This window comes from Mauremys reevesii, linkage group 1, assembly GCF_016161935.1.
Source record: "Mauremys reevesii isolate NIE-2019 linkage group 1, ASM1616193v1, whole genome shotgun sequence".
Lineage (NCBI taxonomy): Eukaryota > Metazoa > Chordata > Testudines > Geoemydidae > Mauremys > Mauremys reevesii.
The window spans coordinates 212,538,225-212,550,424 of record NC_052623.1 but is presented as its reverse complement, the minus strand read 5'-3'; the positions used below and the strand labels follow the sequence as shown (position 1 = coordinate 212,550,424).

Here is a 12,200-nt window from a genome sequence, read left to right as displayed (position 1 = left end):
ATATAATGTGGTTTCACCTATAACGCGGTAAGATTTTTTGGCTCCCGAGGACAGCGTTATATCAGGGTAGAGGTGTATCTTTTATGCATGTCTGTTACATGCAATTGACTTTGTGGAGGCCCCCTGTGCTGACATTAGTCAATATGAAAGTGAGAGATCTAGAGAGAACCACAGAGTCTGTCTGTGTTTAGCAGCCTGAATAAGGAATTCCCTTTATATTCATTTCAGCTGTGTTCTGTCTCTACCACAAGGGACACTGTATAACTATATGTGACCTCGCCCAAGTTTGCCCTGTCTACGTGTGTGCAGGGTTTTGCGTGATCTATTTAGGGCATGGATTCTCATTGTTAGCAAATGTACTTTAAGGAGAGTAATGGCCACCTGTTGCTCAAAATGTTGTTCACAAAGCTTGCAAATAGAAATAAGCTGTGCAAATAAATAAATAAAACCTAACAGCTGCCACATTCTGGCCCAGAGAAACCTCCATTGCAGTGGAGTGGGAAGGGATCCACACTATGTCTATATACATACTCAAACAGAGACACAGAGAGAGAGAGAGTGTGTTAAGAGTTGTAAAGTGTTCCTGGACAAGTGGCATAATACACATGTAAGGTTTTTCCTCTTTATTTTTAATATTGTGTAGTTTAGTATCTTGGTACTTTACAGTAAGGCATTTTTGAAGCCTAATATAATGAGTAATGCCTCCAAAATAAGTGACCAATAGGAGTACCCATTAGGAGATCTGAAGACAGTCATTGTGGACCAGTTCTGCCCTCAGTTACAGAAGTGCAGCTCCCAAAACAAAGATTTATAGATTCATAATTTAAAATCCAGCAGGGCCATTAGATCATCCAGTCTGACCCCCTGTATATCATAATCCATTATACGTCACCCACTTACCCCTTTACTGAGCCAAGTAACTTGTGTCGTGGCTAAAGCATATCTTCCAGAAAGGCATCCAGTCTTAATCTGAAGACATCAAGAGATGGAAAATCTACCACATCCATTTGGAGTTTGTTCCAATGGTTAATCGCTCTCACTGTTAAAATGTATGCCTAATTTCTTATTTATATTTATCTGGTTTCTGCTGCCAGCCCTTGGGTCTTATATGCCTTTTTTCCGCTAGATGAAAGAGCCCTTTAGTTCACTGTATTTTCTGCCCCTGAAGGTACTTACATTCTGTAATCAAGTCACCTCTCAATCTTCTTTTCAATAAGCCAAACAGACTGAGCTCTGTAAGTCTCTCACTGTAAGACATTTTCTCCAGCCCATGAACCATTTCTGTGACTCTTTCTACACTCTCTCCAATTTTTTCCAACATTCTTTTTAAAATGTGGACATTAGTACTGGACACAGTATTCCAGAACTGGTCTCACCAATGCCATGTACAGAGGTAAAAATCCCCTACTCCTACATGCTATTCCTTTGTTTATGCTTGGGTACGTCAGAGTAATGCATTTTTTGACTGCACGAGTTGCACGACTTGAATGCAAGATTTACCTTATATGACCACGGGTCCTTTTTCTTAATGCATGAATATAAGGCACAATATTTCCATTGTATTCCAAGTACAAATAAAGCCCTGCTGAAAAACAATGTGTAAAATTAGTGAAAAAAGTCAGCACCTTTCATAGCTCTGATATGGCTTCATCTTCAGCACTGGGTTGCTGTGTGGTCACAAGTTGGCTGTTATGAAAAAGTAGGTTGTGTGGTGAACATTGGGAAACTGGGTTATACAAAGCACTTGAAAATAGTAGACTGTTGTGTTGTATAAAGTGGGACTCCAGGGCAAGTGGGGATATGCGGCTATGCTGCAGAAAGCAGGTTGGGGATGCTGCCCTGCTGTGCACCACATAATGCAGGTGGTGGCATTGTGCTGTTGGGCTGTGGAGAGAGGGGACCAAATTCTGCTCTTGTTTACACCTACGCAAGGGATTGGAATATCAAAAGAGTTGCACAGTGAAACTGGGGCAGAATTTAGCCCTGGGTCGGGACAGGGGCGGCTCCAGGCACCAGCACGCCAAGCGCTTGCCTGGGGCGGCAAGCCGCGGGGGGGGCGCTCTGCCGGTCGCCGGGAGGGCGGCAGGCAGGCTGCCTTTGGTGGCATGCCTGTGGAGGGTCCGCTGGTCCCGTGGCTTCAGCGGACCTCCCACAGGTGTGCCGCTGAATCCGCAGGACCGGGGACCTCCCGCAGGCAAGCCGTCGAAGGCAGCCTGCCTGCCGTGCTTGGGGCGGCAAAATACCGAAGACATTGGGCTCGTGTATAGTGGAAAATGGATAGGAGATACTGGGTTGCTGTTTCAGAAGGCAGATAGGTAGACTTTAATTTTTTTAAGTAAACAGTAGGGACAATGTCAGATTTAATACGCCATTAAAAGTGGTTTGTTACAGTAGGTATATCCCTCCATAAACCTCCATTTCATGTCCATGTAACACTGTTGGTCCACTAGGAGATGCTTGCCTTTGAAATGAGATGAATTCTATGGTTGGGATGGTAGTAACCTTTTCTTGTTGTATAGTCAGTTCATTGGCAACAGGTTATGGTGGCTCTCAGTAGCATTTTTGGGAAGAGTGCACATTGGGTGTCACACTGCCTCCAAGAACAGTTTCAGTTCACAGTAGTGCACACAAAGCTCTGTGGAACCCGTAGACGAAAAATAGCATATATGGTGAAAGCCACGGTGAAAGCCATGAGGAGGTTCAGTTTATTTGACGGGAAGAGGAAAAGGAGATCTAAAAGGGGATTATTGGTAAAGTTAACAAAATATCAGTCATAACATCAAACAAACCAGAATAGTTTCCTCTTGTCCCCCAGTCCCAGCCAGCCTTCCCGAGCACCAACATCCCTGAGGGCTCACAAAGTGACTTCATGGTGTTGCTGATAGGCACAGGCACTGTTAACCATTCCAGGAGTTCCCTTTTCCTTCTGGGCCAATGCTAGCAGACTGCTGGATATGTGGTCAGTGTGATGGTCAGAGCCTTTCACTACAGTAAAAATCCATACAATAGGGTAACAGAAAGAGGAGAACTTGTTATAAACACCACACCCAATAGACAGAAGGTCATTGCTTCAGGTCTAGGGATGTTTATTATGCATATAAAAAAAGCCCAGGGTACCTTCTGAACCTAACTGTCAATATTGTTGCAAGAAGTTCCTCACAAACAGCACCAGCTCTTCTTATGCAGGTCAGAGACAGTCTTCATCATCTGAAATGGGATCAGCTCACTGGTTCTACAGGCTCTTTGTGATGAGGGGTAGCAGGTTGTGGGCTCTTTATTCTCCTTTCCTTCTCTAACCTCTCTGGGGAGAGAGAATTGCCCCGGCTGACTGAAGGGACAGCATGTTCCTGTGGTGGGCAGGGACTTCTCTGCACAGAGAACAGAATGTCAACATTTCCTTCCAGGTACATCACTACATATATCACGGATGAGTTAAACAACCGAGAACAGCAGAGGGAAAGAGACTATATGAGGTACAGGCCAGAGAGAAAAGGGTTGTTTTTAGAAGAGATTGGAGAAGGCGGGAAAGTCAACAACACAGGGGTACAGGAAGTTGTTCCAGTCAACAGGAGCTATAGAGAATCTACGGGATTTTGGGAAGGGTCATACTTGAGGTAGATGTTTGACTGGAGGGAGTTCAAGGAGAAAAGTCCATAAAGTCAGCTGGTGCAAGTCCTTGGTGGCTGTTAGAAACAAGGAGGGCAGATCTGAACTGAGCTCACCCTAAGTGAGAGGGGTAAGGATACAGTATGAAAGGATTAGAATCCTCCATTGTCTCCATCCCCACCCTTACTAATGTCAGCAATGGAAGAGCTCAGCTTTGATGTGTCCTTTCTGAGGGACTATATCCTGCCCTGGAAGGAGGAGAGACTCCACCTAGTAGGTCTGCAACCACTAAGAACCAAATGTACTTAGCGAATAGTATGAATTCCCACCCCCAGCCCATCAGTGCTGTGTATGGCAGCAGGTAGCCAGCTTTCATATGGTACCAGTCACTATAGTGTTCCGTCTTTCACAGGGAGTGACTTGCCTGTGTGTCCTGCACCTCCCCTGGATCTCAGATTAGGCACTTGGAGTTTTGTATGAAGCAGTTCTTCCAGGGGACTCTGACGGGGTCTTTCCTTGAGGGAGATAGAAGAAGCCATATGAAGCTTCTCTCACTTGGAAGTCTGTTTGTTAATATCTCAGCAGCAGTAACTGGTGCCTGCCATTGCTCACCATTGAGCATGTCCACAAACGTCTCTGCATCAGGAACCACTCCCTCCATAGCCAGAATCACAGGGCTTCATCTTCCCCACAGTTACACCGGTGTAAACCAGAAGTAAATCTGTTGAATTCAAAGAGAAGAGAACCAAGCCCAGAAGATCAAAGTGTCAGAAGTGACTCAGGCTGTGTTGCTGCTATATTCCATTACAAACAAGTAGATGAGCCAAAATGATCTATGCTATTGCCAGCCATTGGTCTGGGCAAAGAATAACCCTTGGGACTGGAGGCAGCAGGTTCTTTCTGTTAGGACCTAAAACTAAAAAGAGCAGGGCAAGTTGGCCATTCCCCTTAATGTATTATGACATTTTCAGACTCACTTGGGGACAGCAAAGTCCCTGATCCTCAGTACCCCAGTGCATATCAAAGGTAGAATGCTATGGTTTTGGAGTACTGCAGGATGCAGAGTAGGAAATCAATCAGTGGAGCTGACTCTGAGGTGCTGAATGCCCGCAACTCATTTTGAATTCATTAGGAGTGGAATGAACTTTGGATCTCAAAGGAGGTGCTCAGCACTTCACAGGATCAATCTTTTTTTTAAGGTTGACTCCAGATTGGAGGACTTGGCTCAGCAAAAGTAAAGGAAAATGCTAAGTAAGTCCCAATGATTACAGAACAAAGAATTGGCAATGCCCGTGAGACCTCCTCACCCATATCCCAAATCAAAAAACAAAACAAAAGGGTAATTTTCTAAACAATAGCATTTGCTGTTCTGAAGTCTAATCTAGGGGTAATCACAGATCATGCTTCAGGGCACAAAAATGGGATAGTCATAGGGGTAAGGAAGGATTTGGTTTTCCCATGTGTCACATTGCACAGTTGGTCAGATATTGACATATAAGATATTGGCCACTGCTGGAGGCCTCATGGACTAACAGTTTGCATCTGGAGGGTGAATTATAATAAAAGGATCTGATTCTTTTTTCACTTACATCATTGTCAAACTGGAGTAATTCTACTGGAGTTACATCAGTGTAAAATGGGAGAGAGGAGGATCAGGCCCAAGATCTGTAGATCTCGGTAGCACACAGTTCCAGTCAATTCAATGATATGCTGTTGACTCTAGGCATCTGCTTAAAGCCAGAGATTGTCCAACGAGAAATCACAGGGATGACTTATACTGAAAATTGTTCAGAGTGAGGTTGAGTGCCAGGTTCACTCAGGATTGTTACAGAAGCAAAAAGGTTTGTGAATGACACCTTATACTGTAAATTCATCAGATAATATGAACTAAGCAGTTTGTGCCCATGTCATTACAGTTAGGAGTTTTCCAAGAACCCTTATATGCTTCAGAAAGTGGTGTTGGTGGTTCAGTAGGTGGCACTTTTCTCTCTGAATCTTTACTGAACCAGTGCTTTTTGCCTTCAGATGTACTCTGCTGCTGCTGGTATGTCTTTCAGATAAACTGTAAATCGGAGACTCTGACCACTTGTGATTATTAAAAATTACATTGCACTTTTTGCAATGGAAGAGGTGCTAGCCCTGATGCTAGCCCTCCCTATATGTCCCTTACGAGCAGTATTTCCTGTCTTAAACAGTATGTAATATTCCTGTACACCGTTAAACAGTTGTCTTATTCTCCCATGGACATGGCTGCATTTGAGTGGTTGGTGAGGTCATCCCTGGATATAGTTTGTATATCAATTTTTTTTAAATTTGCAAATCTCCTTAGAATCCTTTGTTCTGAAAGTCTCTGTGTACGTTTATGTTATTTATCAATTGCATTTGATTATTTAATTTTAATATTAGTATGTAATTTCCCATAAAACCAACTTGTAAGGCAATCTCTAATTTTAAAATGTTATGAATTTCTTTCGATGTAAAGATGGTGTGAATACTGGCACAAGGAATCACCACTATTAAACATAACTTTAATTTACCCCAGTAGTCTAGTACTATACTGATTATTGTGCATTTGCTTGTTAGTACAAAAGATATTTTCAGTATAGTCATCTGACTCAACATGCCAGCTTTTCTTTTGGTTGATCTCATTCCCAGCTCTCTTCCTTTCTATCTAGCCCCCTTTACTCCCTTCCTTCTCCACAAAGAGATCTAGGGGTCTCTTGAAATCCTTTATGCCATTTGCTTCAATTGCTTTCCCCAGTAACTGATTCCACATGTTTACCATCCTTCCTCCTTGTCCTTCGGTAGCCTATAGCATTTTCCTCACCAAAAGCTGCATGGTTGTTTTCCCAGGAAATGTCATTTTTCCAAAAATTATAGGCGCATAGATGCCAGGTTTGTATAATTTTTGGTGGTGCACAAAACAGGTCCAAGCAGAGCTATTCTATCCATAGAACGGACTGGGGCAACCCCCCCGAGCCCTGTGCTTTGCGGGGCCCTGCACTTCTGGGGGATGCGGGGCTCAGGGCAGCCTGGGGATTTAGCAAGAGGCCTGGCGCCGGCAGCATTGAGTGACCCAGCCCCAGCCTGCTCTATTCCGCTCTGCCCTGCCGGCTCCCGGCCTTGGTCAGGGGAGGATGCGGAAACCGGAAAGAGGCGGGGCGGGGGCTTGAGGGAAGGGGTGGAATGGGGGAGAGATGGGAGAGGAGCAGGGGCAGGAAGAGGCAGGGTGGGGTATTGGGGGAAGGAGTGGAGTGGGGACGGGGCAGGGGTGGGAAGAGGTGGGGCAGAGTTGCTGCTGGCGCAAGGCCCCCCGCTAACCTCCAGACTGCTCTGGACCCTGTGTCCCCCTGAAGTGCGGAGGCCGGGACAGTTCCCCTAGTTCATCCTATTGATGGGATGGCTCTGAAAATATAAGCCACAACACTGGTGGAGCCGGGCCCACGTTCCTGAATATTGGTGGAGCATGGGCACCACGGTCCCATATAACTCACCGTCTATGTATAGGAACAAATAAAATACATTTCCAAAGTGGTGCTGCCAAAAAGCAAAAACAAAAAACCCTTCATTATTTTTGATGACAAGGGAATTAAAAGGAAAAAAGTACTTTGTTTTAAAATAGCTAACTCTGCAATAGTAGTGTGGGATGATGTGCAATTAAATGGGACGTAGTTTTCCAGTGAGCCCGTTTAACTGTGGGTTGAATTATCTTTTTTTCCTTTCTATTTTAATCTATACATTGTGTTTCATTCTCAGTCTCATGATGATGTTTTATATTTTATGTTGTGGGCAATTTTATTCAGCTGTTTCTAAAACTTTACTAAAATGCTAGATGTCATGTTGGAAACACAGATCCAGAAATCAGTTCATAAATCAGAACAAACTATAATAACATATAATAAAAGCCCATTGCACCACTCTCCAGAGGTTCTCACTGTTGGTTCTTTTCCTTCCTTCCCCCACTAGTGCAGCAGAACTGAAATGTCTTATGTGGTGAATTTACTTTTCAGATTCAGAGCAGAGTACTGGGTCAGACACAGAGGTGTTGACTGAGAGAACATCCTGCTCATTTGGCTCCCACTCTGACCTCACATCTGGTGGCTCAGGTCCCCAGCCTCCTCCTCCATCGTCCATGGAGGAGATCCAGGTAGAGCTGCAGTGTGCTGACCTCTGGAAAAGATTCCATGACATTGGGACAGAGATGATCATCACTAAAGCAGGCAGGTAAGATACTCCTGGCTTCTTGCCCAATAAAAACAAACAGAAAGAGGATACACTTTTTAGTATGGTTACGGCTGGGTTTTAAATATGTTTTCTTTCTTTAAAGAAGAATGAATATATGAATGAATTAGAAGAAGCAAACAGTTGTCGAAGTTATGTAGCTGTACCTCCTTGTGCTGTGATCTTGTCAGATCTCACAAGTTAACCAGGGCTGAGCCAGGTTACTGTTGAGAAAGGAGACCTCCAAAGGAAATTAATGCACTGCAGGATCAAGATATGGTTGATGCTGATCTTCTCTCAGAGGGAATACTGATACAACGGCCATAGTGCTGTCTTTCAGATGAGATATACAATTGAAACGTGGGCCATTCATGTTCTTTAAAGATCCCATAACATCCCATGAGGCTAGCTCTGTTAATCCCAGTTCTAGTGGAATTAACTCAGGTTTGTGTCAATCTAACATCTTCCTCCAGCTCCAGGTGGGAACATTCTTGACTTCCTGTACTAATAGGCACATACATAGGATTTCTCACAGCTGTTATCTTCCACCCCAGAAGTAGCTGCATTTCAGTTGGGAGTGTGGAGGAACCAGGAATAATTTGGGATTTTTTTTTGTAAAAAGGCAGTTCATCCTGTCACACCATCAGCCATAACTGAAGACATTTTCACTCACGGAAATAGTTAAAATTTTATATTAGCCAAAAATGAAAGCTGAACTTAGCCTTAACATTTCTAGAGTTCTCAGATTTGAAGGTGGGAGGGAGAATTCCAGCTCTATGGGCATTAATTTTATGCTGTATGTTTCAAACTATTGGCATTTTAATTCCAATTAAGTTGGTTAAAAACAAATCAGCACCATGGACAGAGAAATGATAAAAGATGAGTGAGCCAGTTTGGCTAAAATATGAACTGCTCTGCCCCTTTTCCAAAAATGCATATATGGAACCTTTCTGAAGGTTTGAGGAAAACGATTAAAATATTTCTCAGTCTGGTCCTTTTAGGCTATTCTTGTGGGATGTTCACCATTGTTTTGTGGCTCCAGGAGGATCAGATAGCTTGGGGAAAGTTTTGAAATATCCATCCTTTGAAAGCTTATTAGAACCAAACTGACTTTTGGGACCTTTTGAGGCTCTCTCATCACTAAATTGAGGTCCCCTCATCAATAGAGGATCACCAATACTCTTTGTGTTGTCATTCTTTCGGACTGCAGTACATGTCCTCCCATCACAAATAGAAGAGGAGGGGTAACAGGAATAACTTAATAATAATACTTGCTCTTATATAATATTTTCCATCTATAAATCTCAAACCTGGTATTGGCTGGGATTATGGCACAATTTCCTTCTGCAATTGTTTGTAGGAGTCACTTAACTAGCATGCACTAGAGAAAGGTATTTGTGAGCTGAAATCTCTTTTCGGATTCATCAAATGTCCTGATGTTCCCAGATTGAGAAAATTTGGAAGATGAATTGCAGTTCCTTCATCTCCTACATCTTAAATTAAGACACATTCCCACTGAGCATAAGAAACAAGAAGGGGTAATGGCTTTGGGACCAAGGGGCTAACATCCTGTTCTATTCCTCAGGTTTGTGCATATTGGGATCTATACTTGGAATGAGTGATTTATATGAGATGTCAGCTCCATGCATCTCCACTGCCATTGTCAGGAGTATCCCATGGGAATTTTGGATATTTCAATATTTATTTTCATCCTAAATATGGATGAAAAGTTGAGATACTGAAATTGTACATGGACTGAAAAGTTCCACCACATTTTGATGGCAGAATGTTGTGTGGCATTTTTGAGTGAAACAAAACATGTAGATATTTCCCCAACTGAAATGTTTCATTTTTGTCTGTTGAACTTCCTCATGCCCCCCCTTCTTTTCTATGGGCAAGAAGGTGCCTGGCTGGACTACACTTCCCATGATGTGCCTGCAGTCATGTGCTTTCCATGAGGCACCAAGTGGGTCAGACAGACGGATACTGCATTGCACCATGGGAGATGTAGTCCAGCCAGGGATCCCGGCCCACAGGAGACTCTGGGAGCATGAAGCACCTGAACTACAACTCCCAGAAGACAACGTGACAGCATAGAAAGATACAGTTTAATAAAACAAAATATTTTGGGTCAGCTCAACAAACTGAAATATTTAAATTTAGGTCAAACTCATCCAAAACAACATATTTCATTTTTAGCATTCCTCCAAAAATTTTGGAAAATTTCATTTATGCAGAAACTGCATTTTCTATTGAAAGATATTTTTGATGAAAATTTTCAGCCAAAAACTTTTGGCTGAAAAGAGAATCTTGCAATTTGGAATTGTCAAAACATTTTGTTTTGAGATTTTTGATTGAAACAAAACATTTCAACATTTCTGGATTGAAACACTTCATTTCAACTTGGTTTGACATTAAATCACATCCTTGGAACTTCCACGGATCTCATGGAAGTTGTAGTTCAGTTGTTTCATACGTCCCTTCTGCTCTGTGGGCTGGTCTCCCCAGATGGACTACATCTCCCATGATGCACCACAGTCACGTGATTCCCTTGATGCACTGTGATGGGTCAGCAAGAGAGGAGGCTGTGGTGTATCATGGGAGAGTAGTCCAGCCAAGTAACCTGGCCCCTAGGGGAGAATAGGGGCATGAGGCACCTGAACATGAAGTGCCATAGCAGCAAAGGTAGACCAATATTAACTTTGAACTGTCCTGAAATAAGACATTTCCTCAGCCTGAATTTTTTTGATTTGGTCAACATGATCCAAAATGAAATATCTTCTTTTCAGTTTTCTCAAAGGGAGCTTTCAGTTTCTGACTGCAAGTCTTTGGTTTTCAGGTTTTCCTTTAAAAGTCAATGTTCTGTGGAAAATCTTTGTTTTTGTCAGTATTTTCCATGGATCCTCCTCCCTGATCCCAATTTTTTCAACACTCTCTAGAGCTGAAACACCTTGTCTGAGATATTTAGCAGCAAATGTTAAAATAGTTAAGAGCCTTAAAACGATCTGCATTGTAAATAGGCTGATACAGCATTCATTTAAGTCATGTTTAATATGGAACAAAACTGGGGAAATATTAAGTCATAAAAGGTCTAGTAGGGAAGGGGTCACTTCTTTCTCTGTTTTGTACCATGAGCCCATTGATCAATCCCAATGATAGCTCCTTTAGGTGCCTTTGAAAGTCCCAGCCTTGATTATTTCATTTATTTTTCCACTAACAAATGTGTAAAATCTCTGGGCATGATACAAAATATATTATGTCCCCCCGACACACACAACTTATTGAGCAAAACCATAGACTTCTTCCTGTCTCAAAATCATGTCCACTCATGCAAAAGCATTGAAAGAAGAGAGAAACCCTTCACTGTACATGTACTGAAGGTCAACAGGCGCATGCTCTGGTTGACCAAAGGAGAAACAAATTCCACAAAATAGTCTCTCTTCCTAGCCTACCAGCATTCATAGCTGGGCACCATTAGCAAAAGCACTTTACCCTATCTCCTTTGCCACTTGGCTTGATCAACTCACACTGGTGTGGGGAGATGAGTTTGGAAGGGAGGGGAGTCAAGAGCTCCATCTGGTGTTGAGAATTTTGGCAGGAATTTTGGCATCAAAGTTCATAAGTGAGTTTGTGCAATAGGAGCAATACTAAGGTGACACATTAAGATTCTTCTTAATAGAAATGCTGCTAACTAGCAACTAGTATTTAATAGCAACATATACTCCCATTCCATCAACATTAAAGTGTTAAAGTGATTTGGATATGGACTAGAAGCATACTGCTTATTATTCACTTCTTTAAAAGAGAGGTCCTACCTATAATCAATGTCGTGGATCCAAGAATGCTCAACTGAACAGTTCTGCTGCATACCATGTGTTCCGGACATGCGGGTTTGTTCCTTGCTAATAAAGTTTGGGTTTTGGAGGCCCTACATGAGCCTGGTGCTAAAGCAAGTGTGAGTAGCGAAGAAGCTTGGTGTTTCAAAGTTGATTGTTTTGTGCTTTTTTTCTAATTGTGGTTATATTTAACTTTTAACCCCTCACCTTCCCTCTGCTCATTAATCCGCCTACACTGGGACATCTTCCAACATCTGAACAGCTTCAAGCACCTACCATTGTGTTCTAAAACAACCTGCCAGAGAACTGTTTCCTTCTTTCCCTCTGATGTGATGTTTCCCCGCAAATCAAACTTGACCGAAGTCTAGATGTGCACACTCCTGTGATAGAATAATGGGCCAGTATCTCGTGACTCAGCAAAGAAACCAGAGCTTTAAACCATTGGAATGAGGAAGTCCCCAACTTTGGAATGTGTATCTGATCCCTGTCACCACAATGTGTCAACACTTGTTGCAAAGGAAAACGGAGACCTTGTCT

General features: G+C 42.7%; 1 protein-coding gene across 1 annotated transcript in view; it reads left to right on the top strand.

Moving 5' to 3' along the window:
* The window catches only part of TBX15 (T-box transcription factor 15), a 133,731-nt gene that overhangs the window by 70,755 nt on the left and 50,776 nt on the right, over positions 1-12,200 (top strand). Inside the window, exon 2 of the mRNA XM_039520541.1 lies at positions 7,617-7,830. Coding sequence (XP_039376475.1) covers positions 7,617-7,830 — 214 coding nt within the window. The remainder of the gene's footprint in view (positions 1-7,616; positions 7,831-12,200) is intronic.